Raw genomic sequence first — 25,708 nt, 5'->3', positions numbered from 1 at the left:
TCCAGTTTGACCCATAGGTTACACCTATACTTGGGAGCCGAGTTTGTGACACCCAACGCACATAGTTGTACTCAAGCTACCATGCTAAAAATAGCATAGCCAGGATAGAAGAGGTGTCTGTTTAGACTAGCTGCCCTGAAGATGTCCCCAACAGGATCCCCTGGCTCGGTACCTGGGCAGCCAGCCTGAGCCACAGCCTGTGCTACCCCGATACACTACTATTTTAAGTGCACTAGCTTGAGCAGAGCCAGTGTGGGTACATCTATGCAAGCTGAGAATCACACACCCAGCTCCAAGTGTCAACAGTCACAAGGCTGGCACAAAAAGCTCTACAAGGTACTCCAGCAGGAATGTGGTCTTTCAATTTTGTATCACCCAAGCAGAAGTTTGGGTTTCATATTAAGGAGCGGCCTCTGGAACTTAAGATGCTAACCTAGTCAAACACACCAACTGGAACCTAGCAGGCTGGGATGGCAGTTGTGTAAGGCAGGGGGACCATGCCTTATTTTTTGGTAAATTACAGAGTGAGCAGATACAATTACAGAGTCTTACCAAAATGTGCATTGCTAATGCTAATTAGAAACCACCCCAGATTGTAAATTTGCTTTAAAAAAATGGCAAACACAAATGTACATTAAATAATTCTCCAACTTCTGACCACCGAATCTTTGGTGCATATACTCCACTGTCCTCACCATTTTAAAGATAAGCACCATAGGTGGGAGAGAGAAGGGAAGCAGTAAAAAGCAAGCTGTCTGTCTCACACAGTTTATTTAACAATAGGTAATAAGAAATCAATTTTAACAGTCTATACAGTGATCGAAAGTTTGTATTTATAAGTAATCAACTTTAATTGCATGATTTACAACGTTTGAGGGTTTTTTGCTTTCTATTTTCAAGTTTTACAGAAAGTGGAAGAGGGTGGGGAAAGGGGGGGGAGAGAGAGAGAGAGAGAGAGAAAGCAAGCATAAAGAAGAAACCCCAGGGACTTCTCAGGTTAAAATCATCCTCTCGGAATTGTTTCTTACCCTCTTTTTTATTTTTTTTTCCTTTGTTAGATGTAAAAATAACAAAAAAATTCTTTCAAGAAAACAGAAACCACAATATATATACTACATCCATTTGGCAGCTGCCCCTGTGTATTTGCAAAAATGTTGTACAAATTATTTTAATACTTGAAGTTTTTTTTAAGCTCAGACTCTTGTATAGAAAATTCTTGGAGGACAAAAGTAGATTTCAGGAGGGGACTGGGTTATTTAATATTTTTACATTTTTTCAAAGATTGACATCTTTCCAACCAAAGAGGAAAAAACTGGTATTTTTAATATATATTTATATATATGTAATGTATTTTTAAAGCAACATTGACCCCTTTTGTCCTCCGGTTTTAGGAAATGTTCTCCTGTGGGTTTTTTTGCAGTGATGTGAAGAAAAACCAGAATAGGGAAAATGTTAACCATCTGCCTCAGTAAATAATAACTATCAATATTACATATTTTAATTAATTTAAAAAAAAAATAAAACCTATTGGAGGCATGAGAAGGGGGCCAATTTGGTCAGCAGCCAAAAGACCACCCTTTTCCCCTTCACCTCCCAACCCACGCATGCGAGGAAAAACAAGAAAAAGGACTGGTTATGATTCCAGCCATAACAAAAATATATTCTTTGTATTCTATTGTCCCTCAGGTTCATTTTGTTGGTTTCTTGTTTTTAAAACCACAAACTACTGCTGCAGAGTTCGGATGTGTTCCAGGGAAAAATGTTGTTTTAGCTAAGAAAGATTCAAAAAAATTTGTCTTCAGTACAAAAAGTCTTGAGAAAATAAGTTTTTTTTTTTGCTCCCAAAATGCTACAATGTATCTAGTGTATGTCTAGTGTACTCTGTGAAAGGTTTGAATTCAAGTCTGAGTTATCGGAGCTGAGCCCCAGTTCCGTGGCGCTTGTACCATGGAGGCCTGCCATGCCTGGATTGCCAGCAAGCTGAGAAAGCATTGCACTCTGGTCCGGGCTGGCAAAGTGCCCCTGATCCATGGGGTTAGCCTGGGCAGCTACCAGTCCTGGATGTGGGGAGCTGGTCTGCGGAGAGACATGGTGTGGAGAAGGTTGAGGTTGCATCCGAGGGGAAGGGCTGGAATGGGGGGGCTGGGACTGGGGTCGTGGTGAGGGTACAGGCTGTGGAGAACGCACTTGATTGGTAAGCGATGAAGGGATCTGCTGGCCCTGTAAGTGTGGGGACTGGGCCTGACTGGGGAGCATGTGCTGTTGGGGGCTCATAGGGTTGGGCTGAGCTGGGGATCCCATTTGCTGCTGCAGTAGCCTCTGCTGGAAAGCCTGCTGCAAACTGGCTCCTGTCTCTGCACTCATTGCCTGCGGAAGCTGGCTCATTTGTCCCATAGTTCCTTGCTGCATCTGTTGCATATGATGCTGCATCCTTTGCTGCTGCTGCTGCTGCTGCGCGTAACCGACACCCTGGGGCTGCTGAAACTGATTATGGTTGGTCATCCCGGGCCCCAACCCCGGGCCTGCTCCTTGCTGCTGCTGCTGCTGCTGCTGATGGCGCTGCTGCTCCATCATCTGCTGCCGTCTCATTAGAAGATCCCGGAATTGCGGAGACATCCCAGAGTGATTCATGTTCATCGGCTGTGCCTGAGGATTCATCCCACCCATGGCCTGCGGCGGCGGTGGCTGCGTCTGTTGGGGCATGCTGGGCCTTTGCACCCCGGCTTGCATGGGGCTCATATTTTGCATGGCTGGGTTCGGGTGCACCCCTCCCTGCTGCCCTTGCATGGCTGGCTGTGGCTGAAGCCCTGGCTGCCCCTGTGGCATTCCAGGCTGCCCTGGCATACCCTGGGGATTCTGAGACACTGCATACTTGGCGGCCCTCTGCTTGATGAAAGCAGCCAGTAGCTGAGGGTTGGAGTGGAGGATGTTAAGCACCTGCTGCTGCTGCATGGGGGAGCTGGGAGACCTGAGAGTCCGCAGTAAGTTTTGTAAGGCTGCCTGGGGCAGAGATGCTGGTTTTGGCTGAGGCGCACCAGGAACCTGACCCATTCCTGGCTGAGGCGCCATGTTCATAGGCTGCCCTGGCTGGGCTACTGACATCATGGAGGGTCTCTGCATTCCTGGCTGGAGCTGCTGTGGTTGGGGCAACCCACTCTGGGCCCACGGTGGCTGCTGCTGGATTCCTGCTGGCCCCATCCCTTGGTCTATGTGACCACCAGGCCCTCTGGCCATCTGGGGAGGGTTCATCCCCATCGGTGGCATCGGATTGAGTTGGGGCATCTGGTGCTGAATTGGCCTTTGGAAAATCTGAACTTGTGCCATCTGACGCTGAGTCTCTGCTGCTCGCTGGATCTGCATGGCCATTTCTACTGCAGCTGGAGGAGGACCCTGGACTGGTGGCTGAGCAGTCTGAGGTGGAGTTGGAGGAGTTATCTGGCCACCTGCTTTGCCCTGGGACACAGCACCAGGGGGTTGAGTTCTCGGCATGGTGTAGGGGGGCATAGTATTGGGAGGTGCAGGCTGGGGTTGTGAAGCAGGCTGGGGTGGCGGCTGGGGTTGTGGGGTCTGTGGTGTTGGGGGCTGCTGGCCTGTTGGAGTTGTTGGTGTGGCTGGTGTTGGTGAAGGCAACCCTTGCTGCTGACCTACCACACCGGTCCTCTGCATGCTTGCCATCCTCCTTCGGAGCATCTGGGCCTGCTGCAGACGGTGCTGAAGTTGCTGTTGGCGAAGCTTGTGTTTAATGTTGAGGCAAAAGGGCACCGGGCACTTGTTCTCCTGGCAGTGCTTAGCATGGTAGCAGCAAAGAGCAATGAGCTGTTTGCAAATAGGGCACCCTCCGTTGGTCTTGCGCTTGCAGCCTTTGGTATGTTGGACAACTCGCTTCATCTTCTGACAGGACGGCAGTGAACAGTTGGCGTTACGACACTGGCAGGCATGGACAAGGGACTGGATACAGCGCTGAATGCTCAGGCGGCGGGAGTCGCCAGGGCTCTGGGTGGTTGCAGTCTGTTGGTTGTTGCTCTCATCGTCTAGGCCAAGGCCTAATTTCTCCATCTTGTGGTCGTGGTTTTTAGTGTTATAACAGGTGATGCACAGGTCGTAATCCTGGAAACAGACAAAACATTTTGAAAATTAAACAGCTGTCTATATAACCTGGCACAATATACATACAAATGGGGTCATGTCACTCAAGGGATACGGACTGTGGTTGGGGGAGGGGGGAAAATTGGCCTTTTTGTTGATTATAAAGCCAGAAGGGACCATTGTGATCATCTAGTCTGACCTCTTGTGCAACACAGGACATAGGACTTCCCTCGATTAATGTCTATTCAACTAGACCACTGCTTTTAGGAAAACATATAGTCTTGATTTCAAAGTTTGCAGTGATGGAGAATCCATCACAACCCGTGCTAAATTGTTCCAATGGCTAATTACGGTCACTTAAATTGGCATCTTATTTCTAGTGCAGATTTCGCTAGCTTCAACTTCCAGGCATTGGATCTCGTATCTTTGCCTGCTAGATTGAAAGGCACTCATCACATTTCTGTTCCCCACATAGGTAGCTCTAGATTGATCAAGTCACCCCTTAAAAATCTCTTCGTTAAGCTCAATAAACTGAGCTGCTTGTAAGCATATTTTCCAATCTTTTATTAATTCTTGTGGCTCTTCTCTGAACCCGCTTCAATATATCACTTTCCTTCTTGAATTGTGGATGGTAGAATTGAATACAATATTCCAGCAGCCCCACCAGTGCCAAAGAGAATAAAACTCCCTTTACTTGGTATTCCCATTTATACATCCAAGGGTCACACTAGCACTTTTGACCACAGCATTGCACTAGGAGCTGATATTCAGGTGATTATCCATCACAATGCCCAAGTCTTTTTCAGAGTGACTGCTTCCCAAGACAGTCCCCTATGACCAGTGACCTGTGTTGGCCATTATTTACCTCTCTCCCAGTCTTTGGATCATCTGAAAAGTATCACTAATAATTTTATATTTTCCTTTCAGGTAATTTATAATGTCCTCTGTACCCAGGTATTGGCAGAAGTCCAAACAACTAACAGTAAAGTGTGTGGGCAAAACAGTATCTGACATTTTCATAGAATCATAGACTATCAGGGTTGGAAGGGACCTCAGGAAGTCATCTAATCCAAACCCCTGTTCAAAGCAGGGCCCATCTCCCAAATCCCTAAATGGCCCCCTCAAGGACTGAACTCACAACTCTGGGTTTAGCGGGCCAATCCCTCCCCCCTTATACAGGCCAATAGCCATGGCTTGGAAAACCTGTTTGCCCTGAGCCAATAGAAATCTCACCTGACCAAGTGGGGTCAGGGGACCACTGGCTCCTTCCCCAGAGGGAAGGAGGAGCTCAGGGAACAGAGTAGCCACTCATCTGCTTGCTCTTCTTCAAAAGGAGGAGTGGGGCACAACAGTGCCACTTCTTTAAGGCGGCGAGAGGGAGGAGCAGATTGCTTTTCCCAGTGAGCAAGGGGAGCACAAAGCAGAGGGGCCACATGGAGAACAGATGAGAGGTAAAGGGGCTTTGAGATTCTGAGGAGGACAGAAGTCCTGCCAAATGGTAGGGGGCCTGGTATTCCTAAAATTAGTGAAGAAAAGAAAACTACCAGAATTCACTTACTCGAAAACCCAGAATTTGGTTATTTAGGTGTATGTGGGAGGCAGAATGTCAAATTTTATTTGCAGTTTCTCAGAACTGAATTTAGGGCACAGTTAATTTACTGGTGGAGGAGTGAAGATTTAAATGAAATAGGCACGGTTAAGGTGATTGTAGCTTTTGGGGGCATACAGCAGCATAGCTACTTTTCACTCAGGCTAGCACACTTAACACCCCCCATTTCAAACTGTCACAACGTAGACTAGACAGACATTGCTATGAATGTAGGTTCAGAAGTGACTTTAGGTGAAGAGTCTCCTTAACCTTGGTGCCCAGAGCTAGTGGGGAAAAACCATTTTATCAGGCATACCTCACAGACAGTGCAGTGCCATCTGGTCTCTACATGATGCTTGCATTCATTGCAGGTGTAAACAAAGCGGTCCTGGCTCTGGGTATGCAGCTCCACTAGCATGCACATGGTTGACCACTGAGCTCTTCGTAGTGAGGAGAACTCCAGGTGCTTGTCTCTAGCAAGGGTGAGGAAGGCATCACGCCCGTCCATCAAGTCACATGGAATGAGTGGGTCAGGCTCAACAATGGGAGGCAGGGAGTTCGCTGCAGGGCCAGCGATGAGACGGATCACAAAGAAGACCTGAAAAGTAAAGCAGAAGTTAAAATCAGCCGTTGACCAAGAGGCCATCAACCTTAACTACACAGTAAATGTCATTTCATGACTACTGATGTTAGCATGCTGTGATGGGTGGGGTGGCTTCACATCAAGCTGACTACTTGCATGGGTCATGAAGGAATTTCCACTTCTGCACATATAACACTACATAATTCACCAAGTAAACTATGCCCCTCCCCCCACTTTGCTCTGATGCAAATACTGACCACTGAACTAAACGGACCAATGGTCCAATCTGGCACAGCAACGACTTTTACTTATGAAAGTTCTCTACACAGCACAACTGTGATCTGTATTTATTCCCATAGCCCTGATGGGAAAGAGTCTAGATGGGGATTCCATCTACAAATATGTACTCTTACTAAATTCTATATTCAGTGTTTGTGCACTTGGCCGTTCAAACAGTAGATACGTCTCAATCCAATGGCTTTTACCTCTTTGTGCTTCTCCATAGTGGCATACAGCTTCTGGGAGAGATCGTTGGAGACATTGGGCATGCCAGGCTTCTTCTTATTGCCACGACTTAAGCTGCTCTTGTTTTTACTTGTCTTCTTATTATTCTTCTTTTTGGCATTTTTGCTGTCTCCCTTACTCACCTGCCAGAGAAGCCAATAACTTTGAATTTGTAGAATAATAAGAGGCATTTAGGTGCCTCCGACAATTATTTAAAAAGACAGTAAATCAGTATATCAAAATGTAAAGCACTTTATTAGGCTAGCACCTCCAGTCATTGGAGAACTATAAGAAAAGCTTTCACAATTTACTATGAAGCTAGGAAAATGTTCTTACCAACTGTCCTGGATGACTGAATTAATTTGATCAGAGTCATTCCAAAGATGCCAGAGTGGCAATAACCATCTAAAAAGTATTTGAAGAGTGTAAACACCCAAAAGAGGTATTTGTTTAGGTTGGACTGAAGGGGTAAAACAGAGAAAAGGGCTAAAATTAATCAAAGACTGCCAATCAGAAAAAGATTCTCTAATGGTGAGCTCTATTAGATTGTGGAATCTCCTCCACGGAATGTAACAAACAACCTATATACATTTAAAGCTGGAGAAGTCATTGAAGAACACATAAGGAATGATAGTGCACTATCCAAAGACCTGGGGAAGAAGTAGACAGTCCAAGTGACTGAGGGCTCTCCGATTTCTGTTATCTTCCCACCAACACAGCCTCCCTAAGCACTTATTCTGGTTTAACTCATCTCTCTAGATTGCCTCCAACGGAGGTTTATACCAAATTGTGTGTTTATGTCCAAGAAATGGGTTTTACTCCCACTTTGATCTTGATTAACATGTATATGAGAGGATAATGGTAGCTGGAAGGGGTGACAATTTCAATTGAAACTGACAAAAGTCAGTTTCATTTCTAGTCTAGTGTGATCACAGCTCACTAATGAGTAGTCATGCCTTCTAGTCCCTTTTGTAGATGCTTTTTATGTACTTTGTGCGCGAAATCGGGTATGGGAATACAGACTTTAAACTTTATTTCTTCAGTGGGTTTTATTCTGATAAGCTTTAAAGTAACTTTCTGTCAAGATGAAAATTTCCAAAAAGAAGCTATTTGATATAATCCCCAATTCCTAAATAAAGATTACTAAATTGTCTTGTTTGCAAGAAGAATGGTGACATCTGGCCTTAAGATGTTCACACTTATTTTGTGCTGAACTTTCCGTAAACTGCTGGCATAATGCCATCTCAAGACCCTTTCACCTGGACAAGGCCATGTTAGCTTCCTTAGAAGTGTATTTGATATTTCTGGTGGTCTCAGAATGTTCTCTGAATGAACAAACTGAACACTTCTAAAAAAACTGCCTATTTCAGCAAGACACTCTCTCTCTTCCCTCCCCTCGATGCTAGCCAAAAAGATGACTTAACTCAAACACAATCAGATCAAGCGGCATGGCTTCAAGGGAAGACTCATCCGCTTTGTCCAAAGGCCTTGGAGGAAGGCGTTGCAAGGCGGCATAGGAATACCATAACAATTAAGGTTAAGACTAAGAAGTCTTGCCTTTAGGATCAGCAAGCCACCTGAGGAAAGACTAAAGTTCTAGAATCTCAAGACCGATCACCTCTGGGGGAGGAAGTCACAACATCAATAAATATGCCAGGCTTTGGCCAGTCTACCAGCATGTGAAAAAGCCTGCTAGCAAGCAGCACTGTCAGCAACATCGCTGTCTGGCTCCTTGACTGCAGTTCCCGCTTCTATTTCTAAAGAGCCTAAAATACTATGCAAACCCTCTATTATCCTAAGTATCTTTTCCGTTTTTCTATTTTTGTCTTTTACTTTTATTAGCTGGGAGACATCCCCGCCTTTTTCATTCTTTAATTTTAGGGTGTAAAAATGTAGTTGAGTACATGAGCATCAGTCAAGTCCACCCTGGGAAGCTGCCAGAAAGTAAGTTCCACAGGCTTAAATAACCCTACAACAAAGTCTCAAAAATATTCATAAGCAACTTCTGTCTTCTGAGTCCTAAGCAATTTAAAACTCTCAGCTGTAAACTAGGGTATGTAAACTGCTAAGTCATGGTTGTCAGACTTCTGCTTATCGAAGTATTCTGTAGAGACCTGTATTTTAGTTGCCTTTTTTTTTTTTTTTTAAAGGGGGTGGGAGGGAGGATTAGCTACTACTAATTGAATTGAACTAAGAGAATTGAAATCTAAAGAGGAAGCTTTTATTTGGTTGTGGTTTAGAAATTATACAATTTGTTTTCAGTATCAAATATTTAACCAGCTCCAAGTTCAGACCGACTAACCTTGGTAAAATTCTTAGTTGGTGTTTATAACTGAACTGACAGCCACCTCCATAGATCCCTTCTTTGGATTTATAAGGGCTAATTATTTGTTGAATTAATCTTATGATTTGACTAATTTGATCATTTAATTCAAATCTACTAACTTTTTGATTTAGCCTTGATTGATCTTTTTGCTTTATCCTTAGTTTCAGTGATATGCTTTCTTGATTTTCATAGCTTAAAAAAAAAAACAACAACAACAAAAAACAAGGATCCAGAATATCCTGGGTGGATATTAGCTGGTCAAGGTAAACCCTGATCATTTCCCTCAATTGATCTTTGACTCTCACAACTTTTAGACCACCTTTGTTAGAGATTGAAAGACTACATAACCGCAGAAAATTCACATGACTGGAATGTTAAATGAATGGTTATAATCTTTTCAGGAAGGACTGAGTGGGCAAAAGGGGAGAAGGAGGGGAACCCTATGTTGAAAATGGCATTACCTGTTTCTGAGTCACTCATAACTTGGACAAAAGTGATCCTGAATGCTCATACATCAATATCCTAACAGATAAAGCACAAGTGGGGTATCAGTTGGTGTCTTTTACAGACCACCAAATCACACTAGGGAACAGGATGACTGCCTCCTTATCTACCTCTCTATGATCTGGGGGGGGGGGGGGGGAAGAACTGATCATGGGGGACTTCAATTTGAGTGACATATGCTGGAGGTCTTATGCTGCCAGTACTAAAAACATGCTTGGCATTTCAAAACATTATAGATGGCAATTTCCAAAGTCAAAAATGTTGCAAGCCGACATGGGGGAATTTATTAGACCTCGTCTTAACAGAAAAAGAGGAACTGATCACAGAACTAAAAAATAATGGTAGCTTAGGTATAAGTAATCATGACTTGATCCCACTTATAATATGCAAGCAGAATAAAGGCCAGACCAGTTTTTATTTTATATATATATATTTTACACATACACACACACACACACACACCCCCACACACACCCCCCCCCCGCTGATTTCACAAAGTTGAACATAATAATGAGCCAACTCAGCTGGCAGGAAGAATTTAATCTGAAAAATGTGAATGATAGTTCAGAATCATTTAAGAACACCTTACTAGATGCACAGAAAGCCACAATTCCACAATCGAGGAACAAGGCTGTACTGCGTAAAAAACCGATCTGATTGAGAGGGGAAATGAAGGCAGCTGTAAAAAAAAAAAAATATAACAAACGAAAGGAAGGGAAAAGTGATAGAAATGAATATATATCAGAAGTTAGGAATTGTAGAAAATTGATAAGGGAAGCCAAGGGGCACAAGGAGAAATCTATGGCCAGCAGAGATAAGGATAATAAGGACTTGTAAAAATGTTTTAGGGACAAAGAATCCGGACAATGATATTGGCCCATTACTAGATGGAAATGGTAGAATCATTAATAATAACGCAGAAATGTCAGAAGTGTTCTTTCCATTCCACTAGTACCTCTGGAGGATGTTAAACAGGAGCCACTGAAGTGAGATATTTTAAAATCAGCAGGTCCCGATAACTTGCATCCAAGTGTTTTAAAAGAGCTGGCTGAGGAGCTCAATAGACTATTAATGATGTTCTTCAATAAGGCTTGGAGCACTGGGGAAGTTCTAGAAGAAAGTTAATGCTGTGCCAATTTTTAAGAAGGGTAAACAGGATGATCCAGGTAATCACAGGCCTGTCAGGCTGACATCAATCCCAGGCAAGATAGTGGCTGATACTGTACTTAATTAGTAAAGAATTAAAAGAAGGTAATGTAATAAATGCAATTCAACATGGGTTTATGGAAAAACAGATCTTGTCAAACTTGGTATATTTTTTATGGGATTACAAATCTGGTTGATAAAGATAGTAGCGTTGACGTAATAAACTTCTGCAAGGCATTTGACTTGGTAACATGACATTTTGATTAAAAAACTACGACAAATCAACATGGCACACATTAAATGGATTAAAAACTGGATAAATGACAGGTCTCCAAATATAACTAAACATGGAATCATCATCTAACAGGTGCATTTTCGGTGGGGTCCTGCAGGGACTGTTATTGGCCCTACGCTATTTAACATTTTTATCAATGACCTGGACGAAAACATGAAATCATCACTGATAAAATTTGCAGATGACAAAAACTGGAAACAGGTCAATGATTCAGAGTGATTTGGATCACTTGATAAACTGGGCACAAGCAAACAATATGCATTTTAATATGGCTAAATGTATACATCTAGGAACAAAGAATGTAAGTAATATTTAAAGGGTTGGGGACTCTATCCTGTGAAGCAATGACTGAAAGAGATTGGAGGGTCATGGTGGATAATGAACATGAGCTCCCAGTGCAACACTGCGGCCAAAAGAGCAAATGCAAGCCTGGGATGCATAAACAGGGGAATCTTGAGTAGAGTAGAGAGGTTATTTTACCTCTGTATTTGGCACTGGGTGCGACTGCTGCTGGAATACTGTGTCCAGTTCTGGTGTCCACAATTCAAGAAGAATCTTGATAAATTGGAGAGGGTTCAGAGAAGAGCCACGAGAATGATTAAAGGATTAGAAAACATGCCTTATATAGTGATAGACTCAAGGAGCTCAATCTATTTAACTTAACAAAGAAAACGTTAAGGGGTGACTTGATTACAGCCTATAGTATTTACATGGGGAACAAATATTTAATAATGGGCTCTTCACTCTCGTAGAGGAAGGTGTAACATGATCCAATGACTGGAAGTTGAAGCCAGACAAATTCAGACTTGAAACAAGGTGTAATTAACCATTTGAACAATTTACCAAGGATTGTGGTGGATTCTCCATCACTGACAATTTTTAAATCAAGATTAGATATTTTTCTAAAAGATCTGCTCTGGGAATTTTAGGGAAGTTCTATGGCCTGGGTTATATAGGAAGTCAGACTAGATGACCAGAGTCATCCCATCTGGCCTTGCAATCTATGAAAAATGTCAGTCATGGACTCACTGTTACGCTCATTCTGCACTACACAGCACCCTCATAGCAATTAAGACAAACCAAGGCTAAAGTCCAGTGACACAATGTGTCCACCTGAATCTGAAGATAAACTGGCTGAGAATGGTTTCCAATGCTCCCACACAATGATTTTCTGGCTCCCAATTAAGGAGAATGATAGCAAGAATTCAACTTACAGGTAGGTAAACAGGGCACCATCTGGGAAAGTGGGAGAGCTGAGTCTCAAAATAAACATGCATTTTAGATAAGCCTAAAGACAGTTATTACCACCCCCAAATGGAAGTTTTAAGCCTTAACAACATTTAATTCTGCACCAGGGACTTAGGGAAACTAAGTGAAGATATAAGGAAAGATGGAGAAATATCATGAAGAGTTAGGTAAAAGGAGTCTCCTTACATCCGTGCTCTCATTACTAGTGTTCTCTTCTCTCTTCCGCTCTTCCTCCTCTTGTTCTAGTTCCTTAATGCTCTCCTCCAGCACATTGGGCCAGAAGTCCCCTTCAAAGTAAGGCAGCTCTTTTGCACTTGTTAGACGATCTTCTGTTGCCTGCTTAAATATATCCTACAAAAACATACAAACCCGGTTACAGCCATCATAACTATTCAAATGAACCAGGGCATCCTATTCTCAGAGACAGCAAAAAAAGCACTGAAGACACATTTAGTGGTGCTTCAATTATGCATAGTTTGGGCCGATGATTCAGGCATTTAGTCCCCACAGAAAAAAAACCCATTAGTAGCTCAGTAGACTGCTAGCCAGTCACTACAAGCCCCACATTTATTAGATAGAGCAGCAATATCACAACACTTCCTACAGCCCTTGATCTCAAGTCAACATAAACCTATAGACTTTAGGTCCTTCTAACTCCATCAGCAGCCCAACCCTGTATGTTAGCGATTTAAAAACAAAAACAAAAACCTACAATATCCCCAAAAGATTAACTCTGTTCTTCATACTGACAGTCCCATATTGGCTGTCCCATTATTCTTCTCTAGTATTCTGATGGCCTGTATCTTTGATTTTCTATTTCTTTGGGAGCAAAGAAAGGTGTGACATTACCTCATACCTTTTACTAAAATGGCTTCAAAAGATGCATGCTTTAGATAGGATTTACTTATTTTAATCCCAAACTGCTAAATACTCAATCCAGTTCTAAAACACAAAAGTTAATGCCTTACAAATTTCTTTGAATAATCCTACATTGTAGGGCAAGCAGTGGGAAGAGAACCAAAACAGACTGCTCATGAAATCCTACTGAATCTAATTTACATTTAACCAACCTTGTAGTCGTGGACAATGCGCTCCGACACAGATTTGTCCAGCATCTTTTTATACCACTCTTGTAGTCGCTTGGGCTTAGGTATCTTCTGGTCAGGAGGATGGCAATGGAAAATATAGTCATCTCCTTCACTAGGCGGGCAGGCCCAGATATGTCCAGTTGTATATCTATCATTGTAAAAAACATCAATACATCAGGATGCTGATGTTTATCACTAGGGTCTTCTATTCCTTTCAGCCACAAGGTGGAGCCAGCACAAAGTCTGCTGGTATTACAAGATGGACAACTACTGCAATCCTCTTCCTGATGTAAATTCTAGAGCTGTCACTATATATAAGCAATGGATACTGTTAATAAAAACACTGAGTTGTATTCCAATTGGCACATGCATACAATATAGGCATGCGTATTTTTACTAATTAATGCACAGCCCTACCCTGTGCAGCAAAAAAGCATTTCCCCCCCCACCATCTACAGGTAAAATCACTAAAACCTGACATACGCTTGCAACTGTCATCTACCAACTGCATTACAATTAGATGAGAGAAGTGTAAATTCTCAGAGCAAAGAAACAGAACATTTCAACACTAGGAGCCAGGATTTTCCTTCCCCCAGCAAGACAGATGAGCTGCCTACCAGCAGATGAGATCCAAAAACTACCTTGTCTTCTGAAACCTACTTTACCTTCCCAGCATTGATTTCTTTCCCTCTGCCTTCAAGGCCAATTAAAGGAAGAAAATTCCTCTATACCTGGGAGTTCTCCCAAGTATATTTCCTCTTTAGCTCCTAGGGAGCATGTCTTTCAGTACCATAAAACCTGAAATCATCTAGAAAGTAATAACTGTGAAAGACTACAGGACCACAAAGCCAAATTTGCCCTCAGTTCCTTTCCACCTATTGGTAATCTGAAAGATTCCCAAAACCGGGGAAAGGAGAGTAGACAATATGCTCAGAATTCCAGTTATAAGTACGGTTTCTCGCTTCACTGAGAACAGCCTCTGCAGATGCCCCATCCCACTCTAGGGCCTTGTCTTCACAACAGCTTAAGTTGATGCAAGTTACATCGCTCCAGAGTGTGAAACTATGTCCCCAGCGACGTAACTTACATAGATTTAAGGTGGTGTCTACACCGTGCTATGTCGGTGGGAGATGCTCTTTCACCGACATAGCTTCCACTTCTCGTTGAGGTGGATTAATTACGTTAACAGGAGAGCGTGTTCCCATTAATGTGGTGCGTCTTCACCAGATGTGCTGAATTGCAGTGGCGCCGATTTAACGTGGTAGTGAAGACAAGCCTTAGGAAGGTTAGCTAGCAGCAGTCCTCTCCTTCCTGATTATTATAATCCCAAAACGAGCACCTGACATAACCCATAAACACAGAAAGCAGCATGAAGTGAAGGTGTGGACTGAGCTTCATATAGCAGTTTTACAGATACTGGGATAAGGAAATTCCATGGTGGGAACACAGCATAAATACATGGGGCCTGCTTCTAAGATCTTTTACACCTTAAAAAAAAAAACAACTGCTCCACAAGTCTCTGCTGAGAAACCACAATCTCACTGCAGTGTCATATCCCCTTCCTCCTCCTAAACCTATCCCCCATGGTTTTGTTGCCCCTTCCATTATGTCACAGGTTGAAATTAGATGGCATGCTCTTCAGGGTAGGGTCCATATCATTTTGTCTGCACTGAGAGATGCCTAGCACACTACTGGATGCTGTAAAATAGGAAGAAGGATTAAAGGCTTACCCTAATTTCTTGACATATTCTAGGTATCCAATTAATATTTCATGATAGACAGCAGTCCTCAAGCATTTAGGGCGGAAGAAATGAACACTGTCGAGGTAAGATATGTATACTCGCCTAGACAAAGATGGGGAAAAAAATACATGACACTACAGAACAGAAGGCCAGAAATATTTCACAGCATTTATATACATTAATCCATGGTATTTTCGGTCCTTGAAATACCTAATGCACAAGCCACTGTCTTCAAAGGCTACAGGTCCCATCTATCTCCAGGAACTCACATTCCTTTACATCACCTCTGGTTTGCAAAATCTGACCTCCCCCTCTCTCTAGAACAGTCTGCTCCCTCTTCTTCACTGACTCCCTGTTTCTTTACAAACTAGACTCCAAAATCCATCTCTTTCCTGCTGCTGGAACACCACAGTCAAATGCCCATTCTGTCACCTACCTATCTTCAACTCCTTACTATAACTATATTGCTGTAACTGTTTTGTGTTGGGATATACTATTAGGAATAACGAAAGTTAATTATGCTGCATTAAAGTTTTAAATCTGGGACTTCAGAAGGTTCATCCCACTGAGACTTCTGAGCAAAGTAAAATTTAACCTCCTTTGATTGGTACTGCAGTTCCTCACCTCTGATTGGGCGGGGGACAATCTGAGCCGTACTCCTGTACATGCATACCGAAGAAGCACAAGTCTACACCATCAATCTCCTCAAAAGCAAACAGGGCTTTTGTTCGATAAGGGAAGGACTCTGCCATCTCTCCACTGTCTACAAACCTGCAGATATCATAAGATAAAGAGGAGAGTAATAAATACTTTCATTCCATCAGGACAGAGAACACCACATGGCGATACATAAAGATAGTAATTAAGACAGGATTTGCAACGCATGGTCAGAGCCATTTGTCACAGGCAATGGGAAAGCAAACACTGACAACTATATCCCAGAGAAGGACAAGTGTCCCAAGTTATCATGAAAGTTTGTTCACTTTTCATGTCAATCTTTCTGGAGTGGAGGGATTTTAGTGTTTACATAAAGGACAAAACTAGAAAGCAACAAATACAAATAATCAAAGCTACAATACAATGGAACACAGCTTTGTTTTAAAATTGTTTAGTTTTAAATCTCCAGAACTTTAATATACTTCATGCAATTTAATATAAGTGGGTGTGACATCACTGACAGCCAATCAAGAAAGCTGTGCTGGTGGTGTTCTGAACACTAGACACACTTTGCAGTTGCCAAATAGCAGCAAATGTAGAAAACTCAAACACCTATCTTTTGGGATGATGCTGGGAGCAGGCAACATTAGGACTTGAAGGGATGTACCTTGCTTTCATTCCAGGTTTTACTTCTACAGTTTTGTCAGAGGCATGAACCACCCTGACTGTGACCTCTCCTGACTCAGGGTGATTCTGTCTTCTCAGAAATTCATTCACTCTGTTCTCCAAGAAGGTACCCAGCCTTGTAGATGGCAACCCTGCACAAACAATAAAACTCTTAACATATGCGTAACTGGAATTTCAAACTAACATATGCGTAACTGGAATTTCAAACTAACATATGCGTAACTGGAATTTCAAATTCTATTTCTCTATTCATGTATTAGATTATGAGTGAGGGCACTGGCAGAATGGGCCCAGGACTAGGGTAAATAGGAGGTGGAATTTTCAGGATGCCTATGCCTGTCAGGTTCTAGCCAATACTCTCATTCTCTTGAAGAGAAATTCGCACTTTTTGGACAAATAAACCCCCTACTAAATAGAACTAGTCCACTTATATCCACAAGGATTACAGTCATCTCTCCTTTCAAACAAAACCTAAACAAAGGAAGAGCAAGTATACAGGCATCTGAAGGAGTATCTGAAACTGCTAGTCCACGTAAGAACACAATGAGATCTCAACCTCTTTTTGAGCCTGTAGATACTCCTATAATATTAACAGTTTCTTGTCCACAGCCTCCAATTTTCACATTTGGCACATTCTTGAAAATCCCCACTACACAACTGCACTGAGAGTAAAATTTGCATGCAAGTCACTGGAAACCCCAGCTAACTGAACAAAATTGGAAGCAGCCCTCCCATTCCTCACAGTGTTCTCAGTAAATCCAGGACGCGTGGATTATGGGAAAAGCATACAGATAGTCTAACTTGAAGCACTAGTCTCAAAGTGGGTTGGTTTCCATTTTATGAGAATGCAGTTGAAGAGAAAAGCTCTGGGATGGCTAAGATGCAAACCCAACTATTTTTTCAACATTTCAAGACAATTCAGTTCTCTAAATCTCCTCCTTGCCCTTTGTCAGAAAAGCTCACTACAAAGATAGAACTTTTATACTGTGCAGTTGCTAACACCCCAGTGTCAGTCAAGGTTTGTTTGGGCTGTTTTAAGAATATGAGCAAAATTAAATGCAACTATTTACTCAACTTTTAAAAATGCAATTTAAAGCTGAGTGAAAGGAGTTAGATTGAAAAGCTTTCAAAATCATCTCTGTCTAAAGAACAGACAATGACAATACAAGCTTCCCACACTTTGCCTTCATCCTGATATCAATCCTGCCCAAGGAGAAGCCACCTCTAGTAACGATAAAGAGTGGTTTTGTTTCTGTGGTCAAACCAAATAGTCTGCTCTGCCAAAACTTCTAGAGGTGCCAGCTGTGGGGCAATGTTCCCTCTAATTTTTGACAGGCCATGTGCGCAAAAAATTTCTTCTGTGCAAATATTTGAAGCAGAGTTCAAATTTGTGCGCTATGAGGCAAATGCGCCCAAGTGAGTATTTCATTTTTTATGCGTGTGGTATTTCGCCATGTGTGCGGGGTTTAGGATCTGTGTGCGTGCGCACACACGCACAGCTTAGAGGGAACAGTACTGTGGGGATGACTTGAATGTATTGTCTTCACATTTAAGCAAGACAGCAAACATACAGGAGCCACTCCCCAACACTAGTAATATTCATGACTGAGGTAAAAGGCTCTGTATCCCACATTAACAGTCCCCATAACCAATACATTAGTAACAGAGCCAGATTAATCTTTTGTTGGCCTGGCACAAAACATTTGTGGGCCCCTATGGGGGCCTTGGAGCAAGAGGCTGGCCAGGGGCAAGGCATGGCATGGCCGACCCCACTCTGCCCAGTGTGAAGGCAGTGTTTATGAATTGTCAGTTGCCAGATAAACACTGGCCTGCCTAGCCCTGTGCTGCCAGCATGCCCCTTCCCCGTGCAGGTGGGTCCATGCTGCACTACACAACCATCCCACCGAGCACCCCCGCCCCACAAATGTACAGTGCCCTGCACACCTCCCCCACAGTCAGCCACACTACAACTCCCCAGCACCCCACACAGACCCCTCACTGCCCAGCATCCCAACACACACAGATCTCCCCCCACCATTGCCCAGTACCCTTCCCACAGCCCCACCACAACTACGCAGCACCCCCCCAGCAGACCCCCACTGCCTAGCACCCCAAAACACACAAACCTCCCTCACTGCCCAGCGCCTCCTACCCCCTCACATCTCAGCATCCCCCCACCACAGACCCATTCCCCCACACCCTGCCCCTGCAAACACAGAGCAGGGATCCCCATCCCTGCCAGCACAGTGCTAGGGGTCAGGACAGCTGAAGCTCAGGAGCACAGAGTGGCCCCACTCAGCCCTACCCGCCTGGTATTGATGGTGCTCATGGTGAAGGAGACATTTCCTTGCATGGGCAATGGAGGGGTGAGGGAGAGGAGCAGCCTCCAATTTCCCCAGCCAGATGCTTCCGCAAAGCAGCAGGGAGAGGCAGGCCCTGCCCCAGGGAGCCCAAAGCAGACTGTCACCAGCCTGGAGTGGCAGTGGGTTCCCCTCTACCATGGGCTCCCCTCTGCCGCAGTCTCCACTGGCGGCTGCTGGCCAGTGAGGGGGGCAGAGAGGAGCCCTCAGCTGGCCAAAAGGAGCAAGCAATGGGCTGGGAGAAGGGGAAGGGCCGGCAGGCAGGACCAGGGGCAGACAGAAGTCCTGGCTGGCAGGTCAAGAGGAGCGAGTGGTGGGGTGGTGGTGGGCCGGGGATAGAGAGGAGCCAGCTGCTCCGTGCACAGCGCAAGTGCCTCTTGAGCCTGGGCCCAGCAGCAGCCATTGTAAACTTGGTACTGATTAATAAGTTGGATGTGTGCATTTTGAATAAATACTAGGGAAGTGATCTGGCTGAAATTATCTTCCCATCTCTATCCCAAAACACATGGAATCCCAGAATTTAAGTAAAAGCTTAAAATACTTAAAAAAATACAAGAGGGTCAGGAAAGTTTCCCCTCTCTCCCAATACATTGTTAAGAACTTAGCTAATACACCTGAAATGTTCTCTAAACAAGTATCAGGAGGACTTACTTTTAGCAGAGAATTTGTTCTCTTTTCTGGTTCGTCCTGTTTTCTTTAAGCAGCCATCACACACAAAACTGAAGTGAAAACGAGAAAAAGGAATGAATAACCCCATACCTAATGCTGCTAAGGTATTTTCCACTGAATGCATCCGATCGAGAGCTGTAGCTCACAAAAGCTTATGCTCAAATAAATTTGTTAGTCTCTAAGGTGCCACAAGTCCTCCTTTTCTTTTTAAAGATACTCATAGTAAGATTCACGACATGGGTTTGAAACATCAGGAAGAAAACATTCTACCAGGTGTTGAAGACCAGGGAACAGCCACACTGAAAATTTTGGATAAAACTGAGGACAGGAGGAAGAGAATGGCAATAACTCTACCAGTGGAAAGTTACTGTCATCTTAACATTTGGAGCTTTTCAAGACAGAATAGGAGAAAGCTGAATGAACAGAGCATGAACACAATTGACCTTACAATATGGGCTTATTCCTCTGAAACCTCAGGTATTACCACTGATGGAGACAGGATCCTGCTTAGAGGAACTAATGGTCTGATGTGATATAGAAAATTCTAGGATTCTAGTACACAAAGATTCCAGACAACTGCTTGGGCCAACCACCCTAATAAAAAGACGAATAGGAGTAGCAAAATGGCAAATCCCCAAATTGTGCAATCAGCACAAACTATTTGAGTTCTTTTTACAGAAATTTACTTACACCAGAATTATAATTGATCATTTGTTATCTTAATCACTATAACTAGGAAATACTAACAGTATTTAGTATTTACTAACAGTAAACTTTAGTAAACTTAAGTCTTTTGTATTTGAGTTTCCTGATTAAGAAAGATCTGCAGCACGTCCAGCTAAGATAAAATTGGAGGTTTAGACCTTTGCCTTTCAGGATGTAAACTGCTCACTAGCTGGGGTCAAGAAGATACAGTCTGCCAGTTCAATTCTTCAGTGATGCCAAAGTGTTTAAACTGAAGTTTATATTACACAGAAACACATATCCCAAAGAGTAAGGAAAACAGACCAATATAAAGCAATGGCAATTTAGTAATTATGACATCAGCACTCCTGGCCAAGGACAATCATGACTTACTGAAATAATACCTAGAAGTTCTTCTTTTACATAAAGGTATCCTAGAGATCAGCAATGGTAAGAAATGCAGAACATTTTAAATCAAGACACCATCCAATATTTAACTTTACTTGACATTGGCATGGATATTGTTTAAAATTTTAACAGCTAATGGAATGTCTCCCATTGGATCAAGTTTTTTTTAGACACAGGATTTCATATTTTATATATACATAAGTAATATATCAAAATGTAGGTATACACACATCAACACCTGTACAGCAACCAAATGTCATTTATTCAAGAATGGAAGGAAAAACAGCAAGAAACTCACCCAGATGGCCAGATTATTTCATTATGAAGCACACAGATCTGGTGCATTTTTCTCCCACACTCTATACATTCAACAAACCTGGATGTCAGAAAATAAGTGTGGAGAGCACATTAAATCAATGACACTAATTACAGGGTTACTTAAGTTAGCAATGTTTCAAAGATAAATGTTTATCAAGACTCGTACCTCATGCCTTCCCTAACACAAAGAATCAAAGGGAGACTGCGACCCTATTCCTTGAGAGTTCAGAGATTTAAGGGTGAACCGGTGTCATTTGTGCTAGATGCCTGGGATCAGAAGCAGCCTTTGAATTTTACTCTTTGGACTGCAGAGGTACTACTACAATGATGGAAGGGATAGGGTTATGAGCCACATTTCCAGTCTTTCCTTCCATGACCCTTGCCAAATTGAAAAGCAACACTGACTGATCCCATGGTAGGCATGTGCCCCTCTGACCTAGTCATTAGGAATTAAGACATTATTTTAGCAGCTGCAATGTGGGTAGTTGAATTAGGAACTGGATTAAGGGGCTAAAAGGTGATTAAAAAAAAGGACTGGTGAGATGTAGGGGAAACAGATTGCTATCTGGTCACCACTGGCTCCAGCACCTGAATGTCCACTACTCTGTTTCTCCAGCAAGAAGGCTAGAATAGCAGCCAACTCTGTATAATTTAACATACCCTGTCCTTCTGGTACAGCTGCCTGCAAAGTAGGAAGATTATAGAAACCAAGAGCAGAAAAATGCTACTGCAGAATGATCCGATATTAATTTTGTTCTCTCCATGCACTGTACCGGGGTGGCCAAACTGTGGCTCGTGAGCCACATTCAGCTCTTTTACCATGAAAGTGTGGCTCGCTGAGCACCCACCCATTTTCCACCTACTGGAGGGGAGGGAAAGAGAGGTTTGGCCCTCTGCCTTGCAGAGGGGTGGTGAGGTAGGGACTTCTGAACTGTGAGAAGGTGGGTCTCAGGACTTTAGCTCCACAGGGTACACCTGCTGGGGCTCAGAGCTTCAGCAGGAGTAGGGCTGAAGCCCCGAGCCCCATGAGGTGCCTCTCACAGAGCTGAAGCCCCAAGCCCCATCAGGTGTGCCATGGCTCTTGAACTTCTGAAGACTATTGTATGCAGCTCAGAGGTTCAGTAAGTTTGGCCATCCGTGCACTACACCAAAAGAAGGAGCTTCAAGTAGCACAGCTATCTGCGTGCAGTTTTCTATCAAACATCAGAATTCAAGAAGAGTGAAATGGACTCTGCAAGTCCAGTAGTCCATAACCTCAGGACTTCATTTTCTTAGGTAGACCTGTGATGATCAGGAGTCTCAGAACTGAATGCAAAACTTGGTGCTTGCACACCAGCCCCTGCTGGCCAACTAATGGAGCAGCATTAAGCTAAGAAAACTATGAAGTGATGGGTTTTTTCACAGGGGGTGAACAAGGAGAATGGGGATATAGATGTAAAAATAAGTAAGTTGAGTTGCCAGAGTGTTACTTACAGTTCAGGATCTAGTGTATCATTTTTCCTCTTAGAAAACTGTTCTTTGTTTATCGTACTAAGGAAAAAGAGATAGATGATAAAAACTTAGTTGTGACGTAAGGTAAGCATTCATAGTATACTGATTTCCCACATCTTGAGCATACCAGGCACATTCACTGTAACTGGATTTCTTAAGTGTTTATGATGCTGTGAGGAAAGGAGTAAGAAAGAGTTCATAATGAGATGGCTGAGCACAAAGTATGTGCTTGCTCCTCCCTCTGGCAAGGATGCTTTTCTATTGGCGAGTGACTTGCACAGACATTTGCTCCTCCTACGAGTGCATGCCTCAGGTAGATTTGAATCTGAGAAGTGCACCAGTAATCTAAATGCACATCCTGGAATGGCATATAGCTATCTCAGTTTGGGGCTCCGTTTTACATTTCATTTTTTGAAAGCCTTTTAATATTTAGTTTTGGGTTAGTTTATAAAATATATCTTTCCTTTATGAGAGACTGTTCCTACAAGGATCTCTGGAAAAACTGGTATAAGCTACTATTGTGTAGGGAATACTCTATTCTCAAAACAACCTGGGTTATTCAGACCCCTTCCACAATGAGACCAGTTATAATAGCCTTCTCCTGGAGTAACACTTCAAAAAGAAACATCCGCTTCCCCCTGCAGCCTGGCACTGGTACCCAGCTATACCGCTTTTCACTTAATCTTGACTATATCTATTTAACAGAAAAATTCCTCCAACCTTTATGAGTCTTTTGGTCATGGGGTCTAAGCGATGAATATCTGGGATGTGGCTTATGGCATAGTAACATTGGTCCAAAGAACTAAGCAGCTTTGAACTATCAATACCTAAAACCACACTGAACTTCAGTAAGTAGAGCTGTGTGATCTGGAGGGGTTGAGCGTGTGGAAAGAAGCATGCACAGAAGTTATCACAGGAACAGGGAATCAGTCCAAGTTGCATGGGATTGGCTTCCCCTTCCTACTCCATTTCAGGGTTCATTCTGGGTTTTGCAATATGCAGTCATCCTTCCCCAAAAATATGAGATTTATATAAAAGGGCCAACCCTCCCTATCTCAGAAGTTGCATGCTATTCCTCATCTCACACATCAAAAAGTTCTGGTTTTATTAATATTCTCTCCCAACCCTTTTCTTCTAAAAACATGCTGTCAGGGGAAGACGATAGGGAGAGAGACCCCATTACCTTGAGTCCAATGAGTTTACAGGCTGCACCAAAATTAATATGAAACAAGGAGTGGTGGCATACCAAAATTTTAAACTACTGACTCATTTGAAGGAGGAGACTTTCAAATTCATTATATAGTAGCCACTTATTTATGGGGGGGGAGAGTACACTACAAATTATAAATTTTCTTCATTTTACTACTGTCAATAGACATTTCAACACCATTTACTAGTTAAATTTAATAATGAATACAGTTCAACTATTTGTATTTGCAATTATATTACCAAATTTGATGTACAGAAATCAAGCAGCACTCACCACAGAGGGCCGCCTTTCTTCATTCTACTTGCACTGTTGCAAATTGTGCTATTCTTTTGCCTAATTTATGTGCAAGGTGGTTTATACATTGCTGATTGGCAAGTGGCAGTTCATATGTTCTAGAAGTCTTACAGATCTCAGATTATTATAGAACTGTTTAACATGAGTAAACTGTTACCCTTGATTCATAGAATATCAGGCTTGGAAGGGACCTCAGGAGGTCATCTAGTTCAACCCCCTGCTCAAAGCAGGAACAATCCCCAACTAAATCATCCCAGCCAGGGCTTTGTCAAGCCTGACCTTAAAAACTTCAAGGGAAGGAGATTCCACCACCTCCCTAGGTAACACATTCCAGTGCTTCACCACCCTCCTAGTGAAAAAGCTTTTCCTAATGTCCAACCTAAACCTCCCCTCCACTGCAACTTGAGACCATTTCTCTTAGGGACACTATTGGAATGCTAGGGACACTATTGGAAATGCTGACTAGCATACTAAGGCCACAACAACCAGTTCTCTCTCTGCCCCCACAGAAAATTGACAAGTGCTCCCACAGCAACCCTAGGTGTAAATGATCCCTCTGCAGCTACTCTAAATAGTAGGATGTCCCTTACTGTGACCAAGATTTGGCCATTTTCTGCTTTTGACAACTTTTGCTTCCAGTCAAAGGCATCATCTTGTACCTTCCTTCCTATATGCCAGTTTCCAATCATCCAGATTCAGAATTTTCTGAGTTCCCTCTCTCCTTCCCCCTATAGAATCTACTTGACACCTTGCCCCAAGGAGTTTCCCTGTAGAGTCCAATACCCGCCCTAATCTGCAAACTAACACCTCTGCACTCATCTGCCCATCCTATTGGTTTTCTTCCTCACTGGAATTCTCTGTTGCAAGCCATGAGGAAGCAAACAATGTCAGAGCATCACTTCCACTACTATTACTATAGAAAAACCAATTAAATCAGTGTCAAGCCCTCCAAAACGTTTGCCCATCAGCAACTGTGCAGCATCTCTTACATCAGGGGTGGGAAAATTTTTTGGCCCGAGGACCACATCTGGGTATGGAAATTGTATGGCGGGCCATGAATTCTTACAAAAATGGGGGCTGGGGTGCAGGAGGGGATGGGGGGGCTGTGGATGAGGGGTTGGGGGTGCAGGTGGTGTTCCGAGCTGGGACAGAGGGGTTTGGAGAGTGGGAGGGAGACCAGGGCTGGGGCAGGGGGTTGGGACATGGGAGAGGGTCAAGGGGGCAGCTCCGGGCAGTGCTTACCTCAAGCAGCTCCCAGAAACAGCAGCATGTCCCCTCTCTGGCTCCTACATGGAGGTGCGGCCAGATGGCTCTGCACACTGCCCTGTCTGCAGGCGCTGCCCCTGCAGCTCCCATTGGCTGTGGTTCCTGGCCAATGGGAGCTGCGGGGGCAGCGCTTGGGGTGGGGGCAGCATGCGGAGCCCTCTGGCTGCCCCTACATGTAGGAGCCAGAGGGGGGATGTATTGCTGCTTCTGGGAGCCGAGCAGAGTGGGGCAAGACCCCGACCCCACTCCCCAGCTGGAGCACCAGAGCAGGGCAAGTCCCAGACCCTGCTTCCTGGCGGGAGCTCAAGGACTGGATTAAAATGTCTGGAGGGCTGGATGTGGCCCCCGGGACAGTTTGCCCACCTCTATCTTACATGATAAGATGCTGCTCCAATAAAAAAAGGTCTTAAATATCTGAACGGCAAAACTGACTTGTTCTTGCTTGTAGTTTTAGGCAGAGGACAAGACAGAAGAGTGAACAGAAAAACCTTCCCAAAAGCAGAAGGGCAGAGATTCAGCTGAGATCTAGAAGGATGTTTGCTATGCACCCTACC

At 43.5% G+C, this 25,708-nt stretch overlaps 1 protein-coding gene across 7 annotated transcripts in view; it reads right to left on the bottom strand.

Annotated features, from left to right (window-relative positions):
- Positions 1-754: 754 nt before the first annotated feature.
- LOC119849916 (histone acetyltransferase p300) overlaps positions 755-25,708 on the bottom strand; it is a 132,260-nt gene continuing 107,306 nt past the window's right edge. For 2 of the 7 annotated variants that reach the window (XM_038387311.2, XM_038387312.2), the window contains exons 21-32: positions 22,367-22,423; positions 20,874-20,951; positions 19,466-19,533; positions 16,384-16,585; positions 15,735-15,881; positions 15,099-15,212; positions 13,351-13,516; positions 12,467-12,631; positions 11,513-11,587; positions 6,743-6,904; positions 5,991-6,272; positions 755-4,107 (exon numbers count right to left, since the gene is read on the bottom strand). In XM_038387311.2, coding sequence (XP_038243239.1) covers positions 1,861-4,107; positions 5,991-6,272; positions 6,743-6,904; positions 11,513-11,587; positions 12,467-12,631; positions 13,351-13,516; positions 15,099-15,212; positions 15,735-15,881; positions 16,384-16,585; positions 19,466-19,533; positions 20,874-20,951; positions 22,367-22,423 — 3,763 coding nt within the window. In that variant the 3' untranslated portion in view covers positions 755-1,860. The remainder of the gene's footprint in view (positions 4,108-5,990; positions 6,273-6,742; positions 6,905-11,512; positions 11,588-12,466; positions 12,632-13,350; positions 13,517-15,098; positions 15,213-15,734; positions 15,882-16,383; positions 16,586-19,465; positions 19,534-20,873; positions 20,952-22,366; positions 22,424-25,708) is intronic. The other 5 variants (XM_038387313.2, XM_043502209.1, XM_038387315.2 and 2 more) reach the window with 3 other exon arrangements.

The sequence above is a fragment of the Dermochelys coriacea genome, chromosome 1 (genome assembly GCF_009764565.3).
Source record: "Dermochelys coriacea isolate rDerCor1 chromosome 1, rDerCor1.pri.v4, whole genome shotgun sequence".
Taxonomy (NCBI): domain Eukaryota; kingdom Metazoa; phylum Chordata; order Testudines; family Dermochelyidae; genus Dermochelys; species Dermochelys coriacea.
The sequence above is the reverse complement of the archived record's forward strand: the minus strand, read 5'-3'. Positions and strand labels throughout refer to the sequence as shown.